Below are 23,267 nucleotides of genomic sequence, written 5' to 3'. Positions count from 1 at the left end.
AAGGTTGTTTGATGTGTGATTTTTCAATGAGAAAGTTGCTATTAGCCCGAAGCCCCTCCTCCCCCCCCCCCCCCTCTTCCGATCTAGACCCCCCCCCGCTGCCCCAAAGAGACTCTGACTGTTGATCTTTTATCCTGAGTGTCCTGACCTTAGTCTCCATTAGAATACCTTTCTCTCCACAGAAAACCTTTGGAGCACTTACCTGACCAAAGGAGTGATCGTAGAGAGGCAGGGGACGCCTTCAATACCCCTTCCTGAGACAACTCCTCTCAACCTGGATCAGCCCTATGTCTTCAGTGACATGACCTCCTATTTCACCCTCCTGGTCGGCATCTATTTCCCCTCAGTCACAGGTGAAGGGAAGGAGGGAGAGGCAGAAACTTGGGATGAGGGAGATGATGTGCTTGTGTATATGTCCTACTTTCTGGATTGTCCCTTACTCTCCTGCTTCTAGCCCTGGCTCCAGCTATATTACTCTGTCCACAGGGATAATGGCTGGTTCCAATCGCTCAGGGGACCTTCGTGATGCCCAGAAGTCCATCCCTACTGGTACCATCTTGGCTATCGCTACCACTTCTGCTGTCTGTATCCTTAGACACATAAAACCTCAGAATTGAAAGAGATTTTAGACCATAGAATGCTAGATCAAGATCTTAGAGACTGCCTAGTAGTCCAAACTCTTCATTTTACATAGGAAAAAAATGAGACACATAAAGGAAAGTGACTTTTTTAGCATCACACAAATTAATGGTAGTTCCAGTACTAAAATCTGTTTTTTCACTACCAGCCCTGGCCTGTTTAGGGGCAGCCCTGGTTTGTTGAGTACTCCAAAGTCCCAAGCTAACTTAGATGAAGTGGTTGAGTAGAGGATGGGTGTGTGTGTGTGTGTGTGTGTGTGTGTGTTCCAGGAGAGAGGCAGGGGCTCCCAATTCTCTGGACAGGATTTTGTCATCTTGGATTCATTCTCCTTCACTCTGCAATCCAAAGACATCAGCTCTGTAGTCCTGTTTGGAGCCTGCATTGAGGGAGTCGTCCTGAGGGACAAGTAAGTAGGATGATGGGTATTTCAGGGAAGCCAAACGCTCAGAAAGGATTGGAAAGGAGGGACTGAAGAGAGAGGGTGTGTACCTGCCACCAGACCAAGACTAAAATACCACCAGATGAAAATGTCACTTTGCTGATCAGGAACCTACAATGACTATTGTCTTTAGGACAAAATCCAAGCTCTTAACCTGGTATTCTAAGACCTTTCACAATCTGCTCCAAACTCCTCTCCGGTACCTTTTCAGTATGAGTCTTCTGTTCCAACCAGGCTCACCTCCTCACAACTTCCTGCCTTAGACATTGCCACCCATACCTTTGTTTCTCTGCCAGTACCTCCTCCTCAATTATCCAAACTTTACCCACGGTGAAATTCTCTCCTCCTTAAAGAAGCCTCCCTTGACTGCTCACAATGATACCTTGCTCCTCTGAGCTCTTATAACACACATTCACTCTATCACTCAGCTCTTACTCATATACGTCATATGTAGGTCTCCAGCCATTTCACATTTCTCTTTGCTCCACAAATAGACTATGAACTCTCCAAGGACAGGGACCATGTGTTAGGATTCTCTGTGATTCCCCATAGCATCGAGTCTAGGGCTGGGTACATAGGATGTCCCCATAGATGCATGAAATCATAGAAAGAGAACTAGAAGGGGTCTGAAAGATCCTTAAAAGATAAGTACCTGTTATCTTGGACTGTGGGAGGGTTGAGTGGAGGGTGTGAGCAGGGTTATGTGGGTGCCACTCATATCAGTGGAGCCCCTGCCCAAGAGTTGCCTTTTCCTAGGTTTGGTGAAGCAGTGAACGGGAACCTGGTGGTGGGCACTCTGGCTTGGCCCTCCCCATGGGTCATTGTCATTGGCTCCTTCTTCTCCACCTGTGGTGCCGGGCTGCAGAGTCTCACAGGAGCCCCTCGCCTCCTGCAGGCCATCTCTCGGGATGGCATTGTGCCCTTCTTGAGGGTCAGTGGCAAGTGATTTAGGGGGGAGGTAGGGGTGTGTGTGTGTAGGAAATAAAGGAGGGGTATGTCACATTGGGTACCAGAACTCATGGGCAATATCATCTTTTGGGGAGCAGATTCATTTCTAGGGCAAACTGAGGTGATTCTGGGCTCCATGCTTTAGAGCTTATCTTCTCTGAAGTTTGCCCATATCTTCTGGATGCAACTGGACAACTAAACAGGGACTGGGGTTGGGAGGAAAAGGAGGTAACTCCCCAGCTCATGTTGGTGCATAAGATTTAAGGCTTATACACATATAGACCTTGTCTCTACAGACCTTGGTCTTTATAGATCTTGTTATGTCCCTAGATGTGACAGTATAGTCCACTTCACAACCCTGACTGGATGCCCTAGGCCACACTCCCCTCAAATCCCCAAGTCCCACCCTCCCTAGGAGCTACCCTGTGTTCTATACTCTAGATCCTTTCCTATTCCTTGGGAATAACTTTGGAGGTCCCCCCTGCCCATAACCTGGATATTTCATATTCCCTGGAGATAGCTTCAGACCTCTTCATACTCCCTCCCAAATCACACATATCCCACACCCCTTTCAGTATGCACTGGGTCAATTATTCTTCCTAGAGATGACCCAGGCCTAATATGTACATGTTAGGGATGGTCCTGTAGCTGGAAAGGATTTGGTGCCCAGGGGCCTATCAGGGAAGGGATGGATGGGGATAATATCCCATTTGCCTCCCCAACCCATTCCCCCCTAGAGCCTCTGCTTTTCTGGATCTTAGGGTTAAGGGAGAGGAATGGAAAGACCCTATTTTTTCTGTCCCAGTCTTAACATGATTGTTGTTCTGCCCTCAGGTCTTTGGCCATGGCAAAGCCAATGGGGAGCCAACATGGGCCCTACTCCTGACTGCCTGCATCTGCGAGATTGGCATCCTCATTGCCTCCCTAGATGAGGTTGCCCCAATTCTCTCCATGTGAGTATCCCTTCTTCTTCTCCCTCACTGTCTCAATTTGGGTGCCCTGCCACTGTCTTATTTATTTCCATTTAACTCCCTTTCCCCCATTCCTGTTGAAGTGGGTTACTTTCTTCTTCCATTTTTCATGTGAGGCTCTTTTCTCTCTCATCTTTTTTCCTTTTTTAAATGTTTTTGATGAAACTTTTTTCAATGTAATTTCATTATCATTCAATATAATTTTCAATATCAATATCATTCTGAATTACCCCTTTCCTGAATAGAGCCTTCATTTGTAACAAATAAATACAGTCAAGCAAAGGACATTCTCCCTTCCTCCATACTTTCCATGTGGGCTCCCCTCTCCCTAATATTTCTATGTTATTCTTTTTTTCCTTTTTGGATGGGGGAAGGCAGGGCAATTGGGGTTAAGTGACTCGCCCCAGGTCACACAAGCTAGTAAGTGTTAACTGTCTGAGACTGTATTTGAACTCAGATCTTCCTGACTCCAGGGCCAGTGCTCTATCTACTGTGCCACCTAGCCACCCCTCCACATTATTCTTTCTTCCTTCTGTTTTGTTCATGTGGAGTCTTCCCTTCATCTTCCTCTGTGAATCCTGATGCAACAGTCAGCATGTCCTCATAGCCCTTTCAATATATCTAAAGGTCACTCTCCTTCACAACAAATTCTAAGAGGGCATCCATGTTATTCCATTCTATTGGAATTTTATTGCATTGTTCAAAAAGAAGTCAGAACTTGAGTCCATAATCCCCTATTGGGTTCTGGTTACCACCCACCCATCCTGGACAACTCTTACCCATTTTCTGAGTTTCAGTCTTTCTTAGGTCTCTATGTCTCTGTCTCATTTTTGTGTTTTTGTCCTCTTTGTTCATTTCACCAAAGAATTACATAACGTTAAAGCTAGGATGGATTTCAGAACTCACCTAGTTCAACCCCCCTCCTTTTACAAAGGAGGAAACTGAGGCCAAGAGAGGGAAAATGACTTGCCTAAGATCACATAGAGATCTTAGGTGACATGTCTGGGGCTAAAATCCAGGTCTCTTGATTCCCAAGCCAGGACTAGCTCCTTTGCAACAAATACCTCAATCGTGCAGTTTCTGTTTCTGTCTCTGTCCCTATCACAGAAATTAAGAGCTGGAAGGGACATCAGAGGCCATTCTATATCTGAACAGTCCAATCTATAGCTGAACAAGAATCCATTCTACAAATCCAGTCTTTTCTCGAATTCACTAATGAGGGGAAAAACACTACCTTTCAAGATGACCCACCCCACAGGATAGCTCTAATTGTCAGGAGGCTTTTCCTTAAATGAGCTAAAATCTGCCTGACTGAAGTTTTCCCCGTGCTGCTGGTTCTGCACTCTGAGAACAAGCCTGTCTCTCTCTGTCTTTTATGCCCTTTCTCTGCTCCAGGTTCTTTCTGATGTGCTACATGTTTGTGAACTTGGCCTGTGCAGTGCAGACGCTACTGAGGACACCCAACTGGAGGCCCCGTTTCCGCTACTATCACTGGTGTGCACTCTGGGGCTGGCCATTGCCCATGTTGAGCTCTCCCCACCCTTGTCTGCTAGCTCTGGAACTCTCTATTGAGGGAAAGAAAGATTCTAAAGAAGGACTCTATCCTCTAAGCGGAAGGGGGGAGGGAGGAGGTCTTTCCATTCATTTTTACCGGTTGACTCTTCCATAGTCCGATTTCTTGTAAGTTCTTCTGGTCAATTTTTAAGAAGCTGCCTCACTGCTTCCTAACACCTGGGCTGATTGGGAGACCCCATTCCTTAATTATTCCTTAATTTCTCCTGTCTTTGTGTATCCTACATCCTAGTTGCCTTCTTTATTTGTAGAACAACTTTTAGCTGGCCTCTGCCCTAACTTGAATGAACGAGTCATAGGCTGAGAGGGGGCTGTCTGTTCCTAAGATGCACAATATATCCCAGCACCAGCCCTGAAACCAAGCAATAGGTTAAGAGGTGGGGAGGAGAAGAATCTGCTCCTCTACCCCTTTTCCAGTGATGAAAATGCCAAAATGAAACTAGCTCTTAAAGTGGCTGAATTTTATCCTTCCACAGAATCTTATCAGATGACCACTATAACATTATTTCACCAAGATATGTGTATGCTGAAGGGACATATAGATTTTCCCCAGGAAAAAGTCTTGTAGATTGGAGGGAGAAAAATTGGTGCTTATTCCATGGCTCTGTCCTATGTTCTTTCAGGACCCTCTCCTTTCTGGGTATGAGCCTCTGCTTGGCTCTCATGTTCATATGCTCCTGGTACTATGCCCTGGTTGCCATGCTCATTGCTGGTCTCATCTACAAATACATTGAATACCGAGGGTGAGTGATAGCTGAAGTTTAGGGTGGGGGAGGGGATAAGAAGAAGGGATTAGAAAATGTTGGGGATGATAGAAGGAACTGGGATGGCATTGAGCAAAGGAAGAAACTGGATTCAATTGGAGATATGGGAAATGAGGAGTGTTGGGGGAGAGGGTATTGGGTGAGGGAAATGGTAAAGAGAATGGATAGGTTGCTGGAAAAGTAAAGGAAAAATTAAATGATCCCTTCCTCCCTCCCTCCCACCCTTCCTTCCTTCCTTCCTTCCTTCCTTCCTTCCTTCCTTCCTTCCTTCCTTCCTTCCTTTATTCTTTCTTTCTTTCCTTCCCTCAATTCCCTGAGGGGAATTTGAGGTTAAGCATCTCAGCCCCTATAACCCTGAATTCAGATAATTATAGGTCTACCAGGTCCCCTTGATTAATGCCTTTCTATACCTTTTTTGACCTTAGGGCAGAGAAGGAGTGGGGTGATGGGATTAGAGGACTATCCCTCAGTGCTGCCCGGTATGCCCTGTTGAGGTTGGAAGAAGGTCCTCCCCACACCAAAAACTGGAGGTGAGTAGCAGGGGTGTGGGAGGAAGGGGAACGCTCCTTGAACCTGACCCCTTTAGCTTCCTCTGCTTATTCTGACATCTATTCCACTCCATTCCTATTCAATAAATTCTCTTCAAAGAATTTTCCATGCTTGGAGAACTGACTCTACCCTAAAGCTGAGTAGATTTCTACTTTTTCACCTGTTCCCAAAGCCCTTCTCCCCACTCCCCAAACCCCCAACAGATACCATGTGCTGGATATTGACTCATTGAATGTTAGAGATGCAAAGACCTTAGAACATAGCATGCCAGACCAGGGAGGGACCTTAGAAACCATCTCCCCATATCCAGTGCTTTCATCTTACACATGAGGAAAATGAAGCAAGATAAATTAGTCACTGAGTTAAGTAGCATTAATTGAGGGCCTGCTATGTGCCAGGTACAGTATTAAGTGCTGAGGGTACAAAGAAAGGCAAAAAACAGTCTCTACTCTCTAGGAATTCAGTCTGATGGGGGAGACATGTAAACAACTGCATACAACAAGCTATGTTCAGGATAAACTGGGAGTAGTCTCAGAGGGAAGGTAATAATGTTAAGAAGGGCTGGGAAAGACTTCTTGCAGAAGGTGGGATTTTAGATGAGACCTGAAGAAAGCCATGAATGACAGAAGGTGGAAATGAGGCAGAAGAGCATTGCAGGCATGAGACAGAATGCTCAGAGTCAGGAGATGTAGTGCTGTGTGGAACAGTTAGAGAAGAATAAGGTGTAAGAAGATGGGAAATGACTTCTCCAAGGTGATACAGTAAGTCAGTAAGAGAACTAGGGGTATAGCCTCATTCTCTTAGCTCCCTCCCTGTCCATGGTTCTTTAAGACCCATCTCCCCTTGGTCAAGGCCTGAATCTATGTCTCATGTTCGATACCATGCAGGTTCTCTCTTGCTAGTTATTCCATGATGGCCTTGAACCAGTTTCTCATCATATCATTCTCTCTCCCCTCAATCCTGCCTCTCATTCCAGGCCCCAGCTGCTTGTGCTTGTTCGAGTGGACCAGGACCAGAATGTGGTGCATCCACAGCTACTCTCATTGACCTCTCAACTCAAGGCTGGGAAGGGTCTGACCATTGTGGGCTCTGTGCTGGAGGGCACCTTCTTGGACAACCACCCCCAGGCCCAGCGGGCGGAAGAGGTATCAAAGTATCATAGGCTTGAGAGTGGGAAGGCCTTGAAAGATTAGTTTGAGCTACTCCCATCCAGAAATTATTGTAATGTAAAAACTGGAAGGAACCTTAGAGATCAGAGTCGATCTAATCCCCCTAATTTTGCATAGGAGAAAACTGAAGCCTAGACTGAGGGAAGAGACTAGCCCAAAATGTCGCATTAATGACAGAATCAGAAATTGAATCTGACTAAAAATCCACTCCTCCTTCCACTTCCATACCCATGTTTCCCAGAATAGCATCATGAGATGTTAAAGTTGGAAAGAACCTTAGAGATAATCCTGTCCAGCTTCTTCATTTTTGCAGGTGAAGATACTAGGACCTAGAGGGTCACATGATTTGTTCAAGGTCACAGAGTTAGAGGAAGAGATGGGACTCATAGCTAGACCTATTGATTGCTAGTCTGGGGCTTTTCCCATTGTACCAGAGTGTTCACCAGTTTAGAAATCCATAGGGCTGGGAGGACCCACCATTCTCAGGGATGAGGCCAGGAGTGGTGAGGGTAAACTGTAGAGGGAAGCTTGGAGGCCATGTACAAGAAGAGGGTTCCTGGTTCCTTATGCAGCCTGATAGCTTTGGGTGTTGCTCCACTGGGCTTTGGTCATTCATCTGTCAGAGGGACTGAGGAAGCTAGAGCTAAAAGGCTTCAGCTGCTTCTGATTCTATTTTTTGTCCCCTGTGTCCCCTCTCATTCACTCAAGTCTATCCGCCGACTGATGGAGGCTGAAAAGGTGAAGGGTTTCTGCCAGGTGGTGATCTCTTCCAACCTTCGGGATGGGGTATCACACCTCATCCAGTCAGGGGGACTTGGGGGCTTACAGCATAACACTGTGCTAGTTGGTTGGCCCCGGAACTGGCGCCAGAAGGAGGACCACCAGACCTGGAGGAACTTCATCGGTAAGGGGATCTTTTGGAAGGGGCACTTGGAGTGGGCCCCATGCCAGGGAGGGTCACAAAGTTTGTTCTTTTTTAGGACCAGATCTATTTCTATCACCATCTGTTTCTCTCTCTAAGACTGTCTCTTGGTCCTCTCTGCCCATTTCTATCTGTTTCTGTCTCTACCCTAAATTCCTCTGACTCTGTCTCTGACTACTTTTGTTTGTTTGTTCTGTCCCCATGCTGTCTCTGCTTCTGTTTTTTCCTATTTGCTTCCTTCAGTTTCCCTGCTTCTACTGCTATGTCTCTTTGAGAGTGTGGTATAGAAGATAAGGTGCTGGATTTGAGGTCTAGGAGACCCGGGTTCAAATCTTACCACTAACATTAACTAACATTGACCACAGGCAAGCTTTGTTTTCTTTGTATATAAAATGAGAATAATGACACCCATAGTCCAATCTCACAGGACAATTGTGAGGCTCTAACAGGATAAATATGCTTCTCAAACCTTAAAGAGCAATATAATTGTCATTATTATTATTCTTCCTTCTGCCTTTGTGTCTTTGTCTCTGTGCTCCAGGGGATGATTTACAAGGCACAGTGGACATGGGACACACTAGGCTGAAGGCAAATACAGTTCACAGATGATGAATAATCCTACTTATCATACTCTGCAAAGAGCTTTCACATGTCTCATTTTAGCCTCACAACAAGCCTCTAGGGCAGGGATTGTTATTTCCATTTTGTTTAAGGAGAAACTGAGCTACAGAGGGGTTAAATGTTTTGCTCAAGGCCACAGAGTAAATAAATCATGACTTGGAACTGGAACTCCAGGCATCTGACCCCTGGTTTAGTGCTCAGGTTGAGCAGGCCAGAAGCAGGCTCCAAGGGAACAGCGATCAATATAGTCATATTTGAAGGGGAAGCTAGCCATTCATGGGATTCAGAGGGAGGAGGGAGCTCAGCCTTCAGAGCTCTAGGCCCGAGGCTCATGCTGATATTGTCATCTCAGAACTGGTTCGGGAGACCACAGCTGGACACTTGGCATTGCTTGTAACCAAGAATGTATCCATGTTTCCTGGGAATCCTGAGCGCTTTTCTGAAGGCAGCATTGATGTGTGGTGGATTGTGCATGATGGTGGCATGCTCATGTTACTGCCTTTCCTGTTGAAGCACCACAAGGTTTGTGTTTATGGTGGTGAGATGGGGAGTGCTGGAGTACAGAAGAAGGGATGATGTGTGGGGGCTGGAAACTGGGCTAGGTAGTGAAGCAGGGAATTTGGAAACTGGAAAAAAAAAACATTTCAAAGGAGTGGAAGTTGAGATGTATCTCCTTCTTTCAGTCACATTTCCATATCAACTTTCTGCCCTTTTAGTATCTCTACTCTTCCAAGTGCCCAGAGATCCCTTAAGGACTCTTCTTAGGAAAGTAGCTGATAAATATATAGATAGTTATAGAAATTTGGATTTGGAAGGGACCTTAGATTATAAAATACCCAAACTAAAGGGGCCGTTGAATAGAATGTCAGTGCTGGAAAGGACCCTTAAGGAACCTCTAGTCTAGAACAAATATCTCTTTTAACAAGACAAGAAAGTTGAGGCCCAGTAATGGCAATTTATTTGCTCATGCTAAAGCAGTTATCAAGATAATTGTAAAAGGGTGTGTCTGATTAAAATGTGTGGCAGAGCCAGGACTAGGAGTCTTTAACCTCTAGTCCTTTGCTCTTTCTACTAATCTGAAGTGCCTCTCCAAAGGATCCTGGAGAAAATGCTTAGGGGACGAACCTTAGGCATAATTTTTTTTGGTTGGATGGGATCAAGACAGGGATTCCTTTTACCATTGAATTGTATCTGTAACTCCCTTTTCTGCCCAGTGGTGTGGGAGCCTGGGCATTTCTTCCAATGTCTCTCTCTAGAAGGTATCTCACCATCTCTGAATTATGTCTCCTCACTCCCCATCCCCTGCCCTAAGGTGTGGCGCAAGTGCAAGATGCGCATCTTCACAGTGGCACAGATGGATGACAATAGTATCCAGATGAAGAAGGACCTGACAACTTTTCTTTACCACCTTCGAATTACAGCAGAGGTGGAGGTGGTGGAGATGGTGAGGGAGAGTCCTTGACCCCCTCACTCAGATGACTCCATGGGCAGTCCCTTCTTTCACTGGCCTGTCACTCTCTGACCTCTCCCCTATATAGCATCCAATTCATGCCCTTACACCTTTATTCCTTCCTGTTTCATTCATTCTTTGATCTGTTCATTCATTCATCTACTTATTCATTTTAGTTCATTCATTTACCCACTCCATTCATTAATCCATTCATTTATCCACTCCTCTATCCACCTACTCATTCAATTGTCTATTCATTCATTCATTTTTCATTCATAGCCATTTCTTCATTCACACATTTGTTTATTTACATTAATTCAACAAGTGCCTACTAAGCACCCAGCATTGTTCCAGTTTTGGGGATTGGCAGGGATTTGCATTTTGTCTAGAGAAGGAATCAGCAACCTTTTAAAGGAGTGAAGACATTTTTATAATATTCTAACAATATTCTTAGAATATAACTTTTATAATATTCTTAAGATATAATTTTTTGAAGAATTTTGGGAATATATGTATTCTTTATAATCAATCAACAAGCAGTTATCAAGTGTTTGTTATGTGATGGGCATTATGATAAGTATTGGGGATTATAAAGAATGAGCAGAAACATTCCTTACCCTCAAAGAGTTCATATTCTAATGGGAGAGAAAATATACAAGTTAATATATGTAAGATAAATACAGAATAGATGGAAAGTAGACTTAGAGAGGAAGGCATTAGCAACTGTAGGGCTTCCTGGAAGATGGCCCTTGAGCTGAATTCTAAGAAAATCCAGATATTATAAAAGTCTGAGGGGAGGAAGGAGGTCATTCCAGGCACTGAGGATAGCTAGGACAAAAACCCAGAGAAAGGAGAGGGAGAGTTGAGTGTGAAGAACTAGTAGGCAGGTACAGCTGGATTGTAGAGTGCATGGAGGGAAGTAATGTTCTAAAATATTATAAAGATAGGATAGGAGTAGGTTATGAAAAGCTTTAAATGTCAAACAGAAGAGTTTATATTTGATCTTAGAGGTAACAGTGAACCATTGGAGTTTATTGAGTGATATGTGTGTGACATACCTATGTTTTACTAAAAATTTCTTTGGCAGTTGTAAGGTCTAATTAGAGGCTATTGCAACATTCCAGGTGAAAGGTGATAAGAGCTATAAAGCTATCTTATATAAATAATCAATATATATTGCATATATAATATTGGTGCCAGAGAGATTCTTACACTAATCCAATTTGTATTTTGTTCATCTGTTTTTCTTATTTTTATTTACTTTATACAAGTTAACATAGTATGATAGAAAGACTAAATAATAATGACTCCAGAAGGTACTTCTTTAGAATGACTTTTGTGTGGTTTAGGAACTGGAGAGTGGGTCCTGGGGAGCTCTATAGCCCCTTCCCCATTAGCATATTAGTACAATGAGTTTATTAGATTAGTGAATGCAAGGCTAGGGAAGCCTGACTTTGAGGGGATGCAGTTGAGAGAAAATGGATCATGCATGATGGTGATATGGAGGACAGGAGATGGAGGGAAGTTGGGTCGTAGCAAGCCCTATAGAGAGTGGGAGTGCCTAATTTAGTCAACAGCTCAGGAGAGGCATTCCCAGTGGGAGTTGTCTTTGTGCTTTGGGAAGCAAGTATGCCTGTGGTGGTGGCGGTGGGGAGGGTAGAGAGGTAGGGTGAGTCATGAGAGTTTTAGGGCTTTCTCCCCCTCTCCTCAAATGCTAGTAACGATCTATTGTTCCTGGTGCTGAGGTGTATTAATGAAATCAGTCAGAGTACAGTTACCAACAGACTCATTCCTTATCTGACTGAAAGGACCTCATGGAACTAACAGGGTTCCTTTTTACTTGAGAGCCTCCACTATAGATACGTGTAACTGATGATTCATGAGAGGGTAATCCTTAATCCAGGAAAGAGGGCAACCCAGGAAGGAAGGAAATGCTGAATTCAAAGGAATGAAATTCGAATAGGATAACTTTAGTCATATGTTGCAACCATATTTTAGGGTGAAGTGGGAGCAGGGCTTCCTTGTGCCCTGAAATCGTGCCCTACCATTTTTTTTTTTTGCCCAGAAGCAGGTATTCTACTAAAAGAGTGGCAAAGACACGGTTCCTTCCATCAGACTCTTCCATTCTCACCTAAACAAATTAAAAATTCTTGTAGTGCACTATAAGTGTGTGTATGTGGGGGCACATTGACCTGTTAATATTTTTTATGAGGAGCAGCAGGGACCCAAGCCCCTTCCCCCCCCCCCATGCTCTGCCCAAGAACCTAGTTCTCGTTTTCATCTCCATTTTTGTACTTTCTTTTGTATTGCCTGACAGCATGAGAGTGACATCTCTGCCTACACCTATGAGAAGACACTGGTGATGGAACAACGTTCACAGATACTCAAGCAAATGCATCTGACCAAGAATGAGAGAGAGCGAGAGGTGAGGAGGTGGGGCGTGACCCATAAGTATGTTCAGAACCATTCTCAGAAAGGCACTAGTACCTCTAATGGTCCCTTTTCTCACTTGCCCACTGGGTATCATCAACCTTTTGTATGGGTTTTCCAAATCTCTAGACTCCAAGTTTTTCTAGATTTCCCTATTACTACCCACACTCAACTATTCCTAACCATTTAGATGCTGCTTTCAGCACTAGGCATGCACCAACAGCATACAAAGTTGGCCTGGACAACTGAAAGGGTACAGAAAGGGCCAAGATTGGTTTGGATTCTAAGTAGCTTTGGCACATGGGATGTTGGATAGCAGGTTCTCCCAAAGTGTGAGTTATGAGATATTGGTGTTTGGTTTTCTTCTAATATGATAACTGGATCCTTTTGGAGTGTGAGTGTAGGGTCTTACTAGAGTGACTGATGTATGGGCATTGGATCCCTGTGGGCTGCCAGTGATGAGTTTTGTGTAATTTGTCTCTAAGGGTATGGATTTAGAGTAATCTAATTGAATGTGAGTAATGGGTTGAAGGAGGAATGATAGGGTATTGGTACTAGGTATCCTTGGAGTTTGAGTCCTAGGCCCTTAGCACATAAGCATATCTCTGGTTAATCATCAGATCCAAAGCATCACAGATGAATCTCGGGGTTCAATTCGGAGGAAGAACCCAGCTAACACTCGACTTCGACTCAATGTCCCTGAGGAGTCTGCAGGAGACAGTGAAGAGAAGCCAGAAGAGGAGGTAAGCAGGGGAGAAGTGGCAGGAGGCAGGCCTTGTAAGTTGTGGTAGAAAATTCCAGGGTCATCTATTCCCCTATCTCCAACTAGGTGCAGCTAATCCATGACCAAAGTGCACCTAGCTTCCCTAGCAGTTCTCCATCCCCTGGGGAGGAGCCTGAAGGAGGAGAGGCTGCTCCCGAGAAGGTGCATCTCACTTGGACTAAAGACAAGGTGGTGGCTGAGAAAAACAAAGGACCCAGCCCAGTCTCATCAGAGGGAATCAAGGATTTCTTCAGCATGAAGCCGTATGGACAAGTCTGGGAATCTGGGTGGGGGAGCAAGGTTCAGGGACTGGGGGGAAGGGTGGCCTCACTGTCCTGAGGGTTGAAGCTAAAGTGCTTATGAAAGATTACTGGTTTTGGAGTCAGGAGACTTGAGTTCAAAGCCTGGCTTATTAGCTGTGACCATGGGAAAGTCATAACCTATCTGAAATTCAGTTTCCTCACTTTTAGATAGGGGTTGTTGTGAGGAAAGAATTTTGTAAAATTTGAAGTGCTGCAAAGATGTGAGTTATTAAGGAGTCAGTCAAGCCAAAGAGTTGTTGAAAACGGGAAGTCTAGTATTAGGGGGTGCATTTTTTCATCGAGGAAGTTTAAACCTACATTCTTCTCAAGGCTGGGACTGGTGGTTTCATAAACACCCTGTCCTCCCCCTCATCCTGCTCTGACAACCTCTCCTTTCCTTCTTTCCCTCTTCCTCTTCCTACTTCTTGTTTTCTTTTGTGCTGCCTGAAGTGAGTGGGAGAATTTGTAAGTTTCGAGAGCCCTTTCCTCTTTCTTTTTTGGGTTGGTCAGGGTCCTTGCTCCCCTAACCATTCTAACACCCAAAGTGCCCAATTCTGCCACTCCCGGGGGGCCTCCTCTTCCTAGGGTACCCGACATGTGTTACTGGGCCCTGTTACCCTAACTGTGGGAGATCCTGACTGGGACTTGGGTGGGGAGACCCTTCCTTTTTTTTTTTTTCTTGTGCTCACAAACCGTTTCCTGGGTACCCTCAGGAACCAGTCCAACGTGAGACGCATGCACACAGCTGTGAGGCTGAATGAGGCCATCGTTAAGAAGTCGCAGGACGCCAAGCTGGTGCTTCTCAATATGCCTGGACCACCACGTAACCGCAAAGGCGACGAGAACTGTATCCTATCGGCCAAACAAGGCCAGGGCCCTGGGTTGGGGGCTAGGCTAGGGACTCAGGGATAGACAAGGGATTGGATTTGGGTCTTGGGGTCTATCCCCAGGGCTGCTCATAGCAGTTGCCTTCAATCCATGACAGGGCATTAGGGTTCAGCACCACGGACAGAGAAACAGGCACTCTGGAGCAGCCTTGGCGACCCCTGGTGGCATTGGCTATCCTTTTTCGCTCCCACGGTTGTGGGAAAGCTGGTGGAGAGCGCAGGGATTGTGGGGGGAGGGGGAACCTAGCTCCCTGAGTGACTGCCATCGACTTTCTCCTTGATGAACCTGCTCACAGACATGGAGTTCCTCGAGGTCCTCACAGAGCACCTGGACCGGGTGATGTTAGTGCGAGGTGGTGGCCGTGAGGTCATCACCATCTACTCCTGAGAGCGGGAACGCCCTCCCAGGCTCTTGGGCCCAGCTGCCCTGGACCATTGGATCTCCGTCTGCGCCGTCCCTGCCGCCACCGCCGTTTACATAGACTCCCTTACCCTGCCCGCGTCCCAAGCTCCCTCTTGCTGCCCAGCCCCAGGACGCAGGACTCTCAACCCAGGAGCCTTGGCTCTCCCTGAAGGACTCGACTTGCTTCCAGCTTCCCCTTATCTGGGGCTGGGCCCCGAAAGACAGATTGAGTCGGCCCCTCTCCCCATTTTTATATCTCCACCCCTGCCCAGACTAAGGAGACGCTGAAACTTCGGGGACAAGAAGAAACCGACTGTGCTGCTTAGACTGGGTGGAGGCTACTACTTCCCTTGCTCGACCGCACAGGGAGCTGGGAGCCACGGGGCAGGTCTTGGCACACCCTCGACGGCGCAAGCTAGTCCCTGGGCCAGGAATCCCCGTCCCTGAGTCTCAGCTTTACCCGTCCTCCTTCACCCGGAGAAATCACTGGAGCGAACCAAAGGCCAGCCAGAGCTGCGGCCTCTCCAATCCCCTCACGGCCTTCTTGAGAACCTCCAGAACCCATAGGACAGACAGTGCCGAGGGTCTGGAGCGGGGCTGGGGCCGAGTCGGGCCCCTGTACATAGTGTACAGGAGACAGTCCGTGTATTTTTAACGTGACCATATTTATGTGACTAGAAGCGCAATGAACTTAACTCCTCCACGCCAGCACTGGATTTGCCTACAGGAGAGGCTGCACTCCAGCTTGGGGGGCAAGGCGAGGAGGCAGAGGACGAGAAGTAATCTGGGACCAGGAGGTTGGGTTTATATAGATCTCCAAGTGCTTAAGTCCAAACGGTCGAGGAAGTAGCTCCGATTTCTTAGCTATTAGGTATTAGTGGATCTCCCAGGCGACCCCGTCCCTTTATCTTCTTTTCCCTTTCGCTTTCCTCTCACCTCTCTGCGCCACTCGGCTTTTAAAATGTAATCAGGGAAGAGATGTCTCCAACTTTTTTGGATTCATCTCACTGCGGATTTGAGCTTCCACTTACGGCTGCAGTTGCTGAGATGCGCGCTTACTGTCCTCTCCCTCCTTGCCTTGGGACCGGGGTCTCTTAGGAATTAGAATGCTTCCCTCCCAGTGGAGGACGCTATGTACTTGGGCAAGAGCTGAAGTTTCCCCTTTCCCGCCCCGGTGCCTTCACCTGGGGAGCAGTAGCCCGGGCAGTCCCGATGGTTCCTTGCTTGTCCCCTGCCTCAACTTCCTGGGCTCCTCGCCAAAGACTTGCCCGAGCCTGCCCAGCACCGCCCCCTACAAGTCCCTCCTCAGCGTTCCTCTCCCTAATCCTCCTTCCTTTTTCAGACACAGCTACTCCTCCCCTGAACCTCCAATTCCTTTCTGGCCAGGTATTCAGAATAAATGCCAGCGGACCTGCCCCAAACAGACTCAAGGATGAGGGATTGCTTCCTTCTTGGGAAGTTGAGGGGGTAGGGACATCAGATTCCCGCTTGGAGTGAGAGGCCGTGCATCCAGCCTCTCTCTAGCTTCCAGATTTGGTCCTTGTACTTGCCTCCATTCACCAAATTCTCGTTGGGGGGGGAATACGAACCTGTTCGAGCCCTGCTATAGGTAGTCTGGGCAGCGGACCTTGGGGCCAAGTGCTTCTCCTCCTGCATGACTTCCGCTTTCAGAGGAAGAAGGTAGGAGGCCTGAATGTGCTCTTGGCTCTGTATTTCACTTGTTTCTTGCCCAGACACCCAAAATTGTTCTATTCTTGGCCCTTGTGCCTCATCCACATCCCTAACCACTCCTCTACAGCTCCATCTATCCTCACCTATTAACAGAGATGGAGCTGTGGTTCTGTGAGACCTGACCCTGCTAGCCGCCCTTCCTCATACCTCCACCCCAGAGAGGGCCCGTTTAAACAGAAGGCACTGCATGTTTGTCTGGTTCTGCTCCTGCACGCTGACTTCTGTGACTGCAGTGCCTCCCCATCGCAGGAGCACCCCAGCTACCCCCCCTCCCTTTGTGAGAGTAATTTTTTCCTTTGTTTGTTTGGGAGCCAGGGTCTTGGACCCAAGTAAGATCATCTGAACACTACCTTTGTCTTGTTTGACTTCTCTCTCTCCTTTCCCCCCTTGCCAGCCTGAGGAAACAGAATTTAGTGGGACACCAAGATAAATGTATGGAGGGTGGGGGAGATAGTTTGATCAGGAATGGAGATGGGTTAGAGTTCCCAGGTCAGATTTCACAAAATGACCAGGAAGTAGGAGCCCCATACAGCTTGAAAAATATGAAGTCCTGTCACCCTGGCCAAAGGCACTCCTAGTATAGCCCAGTCCTAGAAACTGTTTGACCTTTGCCCAAGGATGGAGGAAAAGGCAGCCCCAACATCAATCAGGACACTAAAATGCATTGTCTAGTCCCAGACTCCCCAGCTGGCAAGACCTAAGATCCCAGCTGTAAGCAGCAGCCCCATGGGTTGAGTTTCTGTGGATGACAAAAAACTTAGACCCCTAAAAATTCCCCTCCCTTTTCTGTGCTCCATGTGCAATATATTTGTTATGAATGTTCCCACAAGTCATTCATTAAATTACCTTTATAATCACTGTAGCTTGATGTTTTATGTCCATCCAAGTGACTTTTATTCTGAGTGCAATATTTCAATAGCCTTGTAGTGACTAGTATGCTTTTGTGTTTAGAGATCTCTGTGCAGGGCAATGCAAAGAAGTTTAAAGACCTTGTAAATAGGACAGGTTGCAAACCAAAACCAGAGTATTTATTATTCTTATTCTTGGGCTTGCCTTTAATTTTCTGTGCAAGTGTTTGGGTATTCAGCATTCCTTCTCAGTATTTATCTTTGTGTTTTTTGTGCCAATATTAAAATGGAGGGGTTGGTTCTCTCTTCAATTGTTGAATGCTCCTGTTTAATGCTTTATAGCTTTTACTGTATTAATTTTTTAGACTCTTGTCTGCACAAAATGCAATAAAAAGAATTTTATTACACCCTTCATGGACTGTGGTGTCACAAGTTGATATTGGAAAGAAAAGGGAACAAGGCACAGGTATTCGGGGAAACCCCGTGTGACATGGGCTTCATAGGATCTGAAAGGTCCAGGCCTAATTCCCTTTCCCAGAGTTGGGCTGTCTTTTCTACTGTTTTGCCAGTCTAGATCCCATTGGACGAAGAACAAAAGCAGCAAAGAAATGAATGTGATATAGTGGAAAGAGCACTTGACTGGAGTTGGGAGATATGGGTTGGAATTTTCATCCTAAACTAGATGTGCAGACCTAAGCAAGTCCCTTCCTCCCAGTTGAGCCTCAGTTTCCTCCTTCATAAGATGAAGGGGCTGGACAACATCACCTCTAAAAGCACATTTTATGCTTAAGATTCTATTAACTGCTTTTTGAGTGGTCAGGATGAAATGGTGAAGTTGTTCAGGAGGGTGAGGAATTGGACACTGGAAACTCCTTCCCTTAATCATTACATAGAACAGGGAATCACAAAGTCCAAAATTCTTTTCCTAGCATAAAAGGACAAGAGTAGAGTCTGTATTGGAATCATGTAGAAGAAACTATAGTTGAACCAAGTGTTTTAGTATAAAATATAATTATCTAACAAGCATTTGCTACAGGTAGTTATTAAGAGTTCATCATTAGGTGAGCTGCACCAGAAGTTAAAAAAAATTTCTGGTGTGTTCCCCTGCCAAAGATAGCAGCCGACCCTGGATGGATGGGTAGATTGGTTGGTTGGGCAGCTGAAAGGTGGCATTTAGGGTAAGGATACTAGGAAATGCAACACTTGAAGCCATTTAATCAGTGACACCATTATTTGGTTCCACGGTGGGATGTCCCAGAGAGGTCCATTTCAGATATTCAGACTGAAAACCACCCAATAGGACAGACACAATTTTCGTATTTTTCTTCTTTAATTAAAAAGTAATATTCTTATCTTATTAACAACACAAGAGTTTCAAAGAGAAAAAAAACACTATATAACACAAACAGGTTGGAACATAAAAAGCTGCCACCTAAGGGACCTTGAGTTTTCTAAACCATGTTCAAACAGCTGCAGGCCCTGGCACAGCTAGAGGCCCAACCTCCTGGCCCCTCCTAAGCCCCAGAGGCTTTGGCTCAGAGGGGTGGAATGAGCATTTCCCCAAGGAAAGAGCAGCTTCCTTTGGTGCCAACAGAGAGCAGAAGCCAGATGCTCTCCTACCAACAATTTCATTCAGGCTTAAAACTTGGGAATGGAAGGTTGGGTGTCCATACCAAGATGTACTGCAGCTGCTAGAACATCTGCCCTCAAATTATCCCTTGCCCACAACTCCTCTCCTCAAAAAAAACAAACAAGTGGGTTGAGATGAACAGTCTGTTTCTCCAAGTTAATTGCTCAAAAAAAAATCTCTGAGAAAATGGAATTCTAGGGCCAGGTTCTAGAACTGCATTTGCTTATGTTATGGGCTCCTTACCATCTTCCACCTGATAACCACCTGTGGGAAATCTAGTAGGCCAGTCACAGGACAGGGACCTGGGGAATAATACAATAATACAATCGGGGCTAAACTGTTAGTAAGTGGAACTATTTGGTCTGTGAGGATGGCTAAGTTAAATGCAAAAATGCTGAACAGGCTGAAATGGCCATGGCTACACTGGGGCCAATCCCTTCCCCAAACCCTGGGGGAAGATTTTATTAAACCCCACATTGGCCTCTCTCCCTCTAGCTTTCACCTCTCTTTTGGGAAGAAGGCAACTTCAGCGACACTGTGTCTACTCAAACCCAGTTTGCCAATTGTTTTCTTGATTCCCCCCTGAGTAGGTTTTGCAGAATATAGTTTTGTGTTGTGTTAAATTGGCAAGCTTTCCTTTCAATGTTGCTTCCTCCTAAGGAGGGTGGTGGCTGTTTGAATGAGCAGAGGCACTGGCTCTGGACCATGATAAACAAATGACATTCAAAACTAAGTGGGGCACAAACTTATTTTTGCTGGCCTAAAGAAGGGCCAAACCCAGGCGTCAGTTTCTTCATCCCCTAAACCCAAAGAATGCCTGATTGCCAACTCAGGTCAAACACCTATGCTTCTGCTCTGTAAATTTTGGAGCCTATCAGACTCTGCCCTTAGAGGGAGATCAACAAAGCTGGGTGTGGGAAGGAAAGGTACAGGCTCATGACACTCAATGTGGATGTGGTCAGGTGGGCAGAGCATCCTCGGAAAAACTCTAAAAATGTGGTAAATGGTTGGAGGAGGGAGAAGTGAGAGGATGAAGGGAGGGTGGGATTGATAGATTAGCATCAGTAATGCCTCTGGTAGGATCCCAGGGGGGCTTGGGATCGTCCCACCTGTGCTGTGGTTTGACTCACCAGGTGAGAGAGAGCAGGGCCACTCTGGATCAGGGTGTCCAGGGCTTTCTGTACACTTGGGTTATCAAAGTTGATATATGTGGAGGACACTGGCCTCTGGCCAGCAACATTGCTTGCAGGTGCCAGGCGACTGGAGGACTGGCCGAAGAGCCCTTGAGATGGAGCCCCGGGCCTGGGGCCTACGTTGCAGGCAGAGCCTCCTTGTCCCAAGATACTTGGAGGCTGGTTGCCTGAGGCCTGTGATCTCTGCTGAGATTGGTTGTTAGCCATGGTGGCAAAATTCTGATTCTGTGTGCCTGCTGGGGGAGCTGTGACAGGGGTAGGACTGCTGTTGGCAGCAGTGGCGGCACCACTATTAAAGAGGCTGAGGATTTTGGCCTGAAGCTCCTGCTGTGGGGTGGGGGCTGATGCTGGAGCTGGTGTAGCCGGAGGGAGTGCCTGACTGCTCTGGAGAGGCTGGGGGCTAGGCAGGCTGGACTGGGATTTCAGTGAAGTGCCCGAAGTTGCCCCAAGGGGCTGGCCGGAAATAGTAGCTGAAAAGACAGAAAACAAAGGGCTCTAGCTCAAGTCCCAGGCAAGGGCAGGGGTGTCAAGAAGCATAGGGAGGGGAAAGTGTGGAGTATGCTTAACATTTATATTATTAATCTATAATGGTTATGGCTTAAGCTTCCCCAAAGGACTGGCCCATTCTGTTGCTTTTAGAAAGTACTCCAGTTTCCGAAGAAAATTAATGGAGTGGGCCTAAGAAATTGACAGCCTTAGCCCCATCCTCTATCACAGGATTTAGAGTTGGCAGGGACCTTAGAGATCATCTAAGTTCAACCTGCTCATTTTGCAGATGAAGAAAACTGAGGTCCAGAGAAGTGAAGTGACTTGTACAAGGTCACAAAGGGAGCAAATAATAGAAATAAGATTCCAAAGCCAGTACTCTTTCCACTACGCCACACTGTCTCTTCCAAAACATTAACCAAAGGATGGGAATTGGTGTTTATACACCAAAGCAAACCTCTCTTTTCCATCTGGAATATGTGTAGGTTAAGTAAGGAGGGTAAGGAGAGCAGGGTTAGCAGGAGGCCCATTTACACTACAACCACAATAATATAAAGGAAAACAACCATGAAAGACTTTAGAACTCTGATCAATGTAGTGACCAATCGTGACATCAGAAAAACAATGGCGAAGCATATCTCCACTTCTTGGCAAAGACAGTGAATGAGCTGTGAAATGAGGCATATATTTTTCAGATATAGCTAATGTGTTTTGTTTTGTTTTGCTTAACTATAGAGGATGACCCACTCCCCCCAGAATATGGATCAGCACCACCCTTCCCATCCGGGTCTGGAGATTAGCAATGCAGAATCAGAATGTCACCTTGGCCCTGCCACACAGCTCACCTGGCAGAAGGTCTGTGCTGCTCCTTATAAGCCGTTCCTTCCGCTCACGTAAATAGTTAATGATCTTATCTGTTTCTTCAGCAGTGAGGTACCTGTTATCAGCCAGTAGATTGAGGAGGCTCTGGATGGCAGGTGGGTGGCCTCCTCGTACCCCTTCCTCCATGGGGGTTGCTGCTGCTCTCTCCCTTTCCTGCATAATGGCCTCATCTGCCATCTTGGCTGCCTGCCTGGCAATTTCCTCTCGTTCCTTCTCCCGAGATTCAGTCTTGTAGCGTTCATAGTTCCTTGCTACCAGCACCATGGCATCTGCTTGGGGCATATTACGATGCTCTGCGAGAAAGAACAACACATGCACTTGAGCTATTTCCTCCTACTGACAGTTCTGAGTAGTTTCAGGGCTGGTATCCACCTTGTCTTTCCTGACCCTAAACCAACAAGAAAATCATTATAGTGATGGGAAAGGCAAAGAGCAAAGAGAGACCAGGAACCGGTGAATGGTAACTTTGGTTTGAGAATAAGTAGCTTTGCAAGGACTGGGTTTCAACATCTTTTGACTCAGGGTTAATGGTAAAAGTCAAAGTTATATCAATAACCTCCTTTTCTATACCCCCAATTAATTTCAAATAGATACACAGTTGCACTATCAATGAGAACAAGTAGAAAGAAGGCAGGAGGCCTTTCCAGGGGCCAATGCATCTGTAGGGGAACAAAAGCAGAATGTTCTGTCCCCATACTCTTTGAAGTATCTTTTCTTCCTTTCTGCTCTGATGTCGGCCCCCTCCTGCCACTAGCCCATGAGTTGAGTCAAATGTCTGACTCCTTCAGTTAGGACTAACTGCACTCTTAAGAATAAAATGTCAACCTAACCCACTCAGTCCCCCTTATGTGGCTTTGTGGGACCTAAACTATTCCTTAGAAGGTAGGCAGGAAGACTGCATTATTCAAATACAACAAAATTAAAAATAGCTAATGTTTCTTTAACATTTCAATTTACAAAGAAGTTTCTTCTAGCCTCTAAGGAAGGCTGGGTAGGGATTCACAGGCAAAAAATATTTATTAAGTATTTTCTATGCGAGAGGCCATGTACTCAGTACTAAAGATACAAAGATGCAACAAAGACCCTGCTTCCAAAGAGACACACATTTTTAGATATGGTAAATAGGGAAATTTGCTTTGCATGATTATGCATATTTGTCAGAAGAGTTTGTTTTGTTTTATATTTTTTTTTCGGGGGGGGGAGAGAAAAAATAGTGCTTGATAACTGGGGGAAATATCTAACAAAATTTGACTAAAAAAACATTCTGCTCTCAAGAGGCTTCTGATCTACTGGAGGACAAATGTAAAAATATCTATGATACAAGATAGAATAAGTACAAAGGAAAAGTTCAGACAATGTCATGAGGAGAAAGACATAAAATCCCACCTCCTTTACCATCATGCTTGTACTCATTCTCCTTCAAATATCTTCTTCTTTCTTTTCATTTATCTAAATTCCATCTTTCTTTTTTTTAATTTAATTTAATTTTTTAAATTAAATGTAATTTTTTTTAAAGCAATTGGGGTTAAGTAACTTGCTCAAGGTTACACGGCCAGGTGTTTCTGGGTGGGTGCTAAGTGTCTGAGCCCGGATTCAATCCCAGGTCATCCCGACGCTGGGGCCAGTGCTCTTACTCGCTGTGCTACCTGGCCGCCCCAAAATTCCATC

General features: G+C 45.8%; 2 protein-coding genes across 8 annotated transcripts in view; one reads left to right on the top strand and one right to left on the bottom strand.

The window, feature by feature from the left end:
- SLC12A5 (solute carrier family 12 member 5) overlaps positions 1-17,417 on the top strand; it is a 40,867-nt gene extending 23,450 nt beyond the window's left edge. For both annotated transcript variants that reach the window (XM_069062727.1, XM_069062728.1), the window contains exons 9-26: positions 183-353; positions 487-585; positions 988-1,045; positions 1,835-2,009; positions 2,861-2,979; positions 4,393-4,491; positions 5,193-5,312; positions 5,759-5,863; positions 6,859-7,027; positions 7,760-7,955; positions 8,947-9,116; positions 9,907-10,038; positions 12,362-12,469; positions 13,095-13,217; positions 13,304-13,500; positions 13,990-14,004; positions 14,253-14,386; positions 14,723-17,417. In XM_069062727.1, coding sequence (XP_068918828.1) covers positions 183-353; positions 487-585; positions 988-1,045; positions 1,835-2,009; positions 2,861-2,979; positions 4,393-4,491; positions 5,193-5,312; positions 5,759-5,863; positions 6,859-7,027; positions 7,760-7,955; positions 8,947-9,116; positions 9,907-10,038; positions 12,362-12,469; positions 13,095-13,217; positions 13,304-13,500; positions 13,990-14,004; positions 14,253-14,386; positions 14,723-14,814 — 2,282 coding nt within the window. In that variant the 3' untranslated portion in view covers positions 14,815-17,417. The remainder of the gene's footprint in view (positions 1-182; positions 354-486; positions 586-987; positions 1,046-1,834; positions 2,010-2,860; positions 2,980-4,392; positions 4,492-5,192; positions 5,313-5,758; positions 5,864-6,858; positions 7,028-7,759; positions 7,956-8,946; positions 9,117-9,906; positions 10,039-12,361; positions 12,470-13,094; positions 13,218-13,303; positions 13,501-13,989; positions 14,005-14,252; positions 14,387-14,722) is intronic.
- Positions 17,418-17,791: 374 nt separating this feature from the next.
- The window catches only part of NCOA5 (nuclear receptor coactivator 5), a 31,800-nt gene continuing 26,324 nt past the window's right edge, over positions 17,792-23,267 (bottom strand). For 5 of the 6 annotated variants that reach the window (XM_069062730.1, XM_069062732.1, XM_069062733.1 and 2 more), the window contains 2 exons: positions 21,563-21,892; positions 17,792-20,701 (listed from right to left, as the gene is read on the bottom strand). In XM_069062730.1, the coding sequence (XP_068918831.1) occupies positions 20,100-20,701; positions 21,563-21,892 (932 nt within the window). In that variant the 3' untranslated portion in view covers positions 17,792-20,099. Of the gene's footprint in view, positions 20,702-21,386; positions 21,893-23,267 lie in introns of those variants that run through there. The other variant, XM_069062734.1, reaches the window with a different exon arrangement.

Source organism: Petaurus breviceps, unplaced genomic scaffold, assembly GCF_028583685.1.
Source record: "Petaurus breviceps papuanus isolate PSGF00001 unplaced genomic scaffold, PetGlider_PUasm1.0 90503, whole genome shotgun sequence".
In the NCBI taxonomy this organism is placed as follows: domain Eukaryota; kingdom Metazoa; phylum Chordata; class Mammalia; order Diprotodontia; family Petauridae; genus Petaurus; species Petaurus breviceps.
This window is presented reverse-complemented; position numbering and strand designations above follow the sequence as displayed.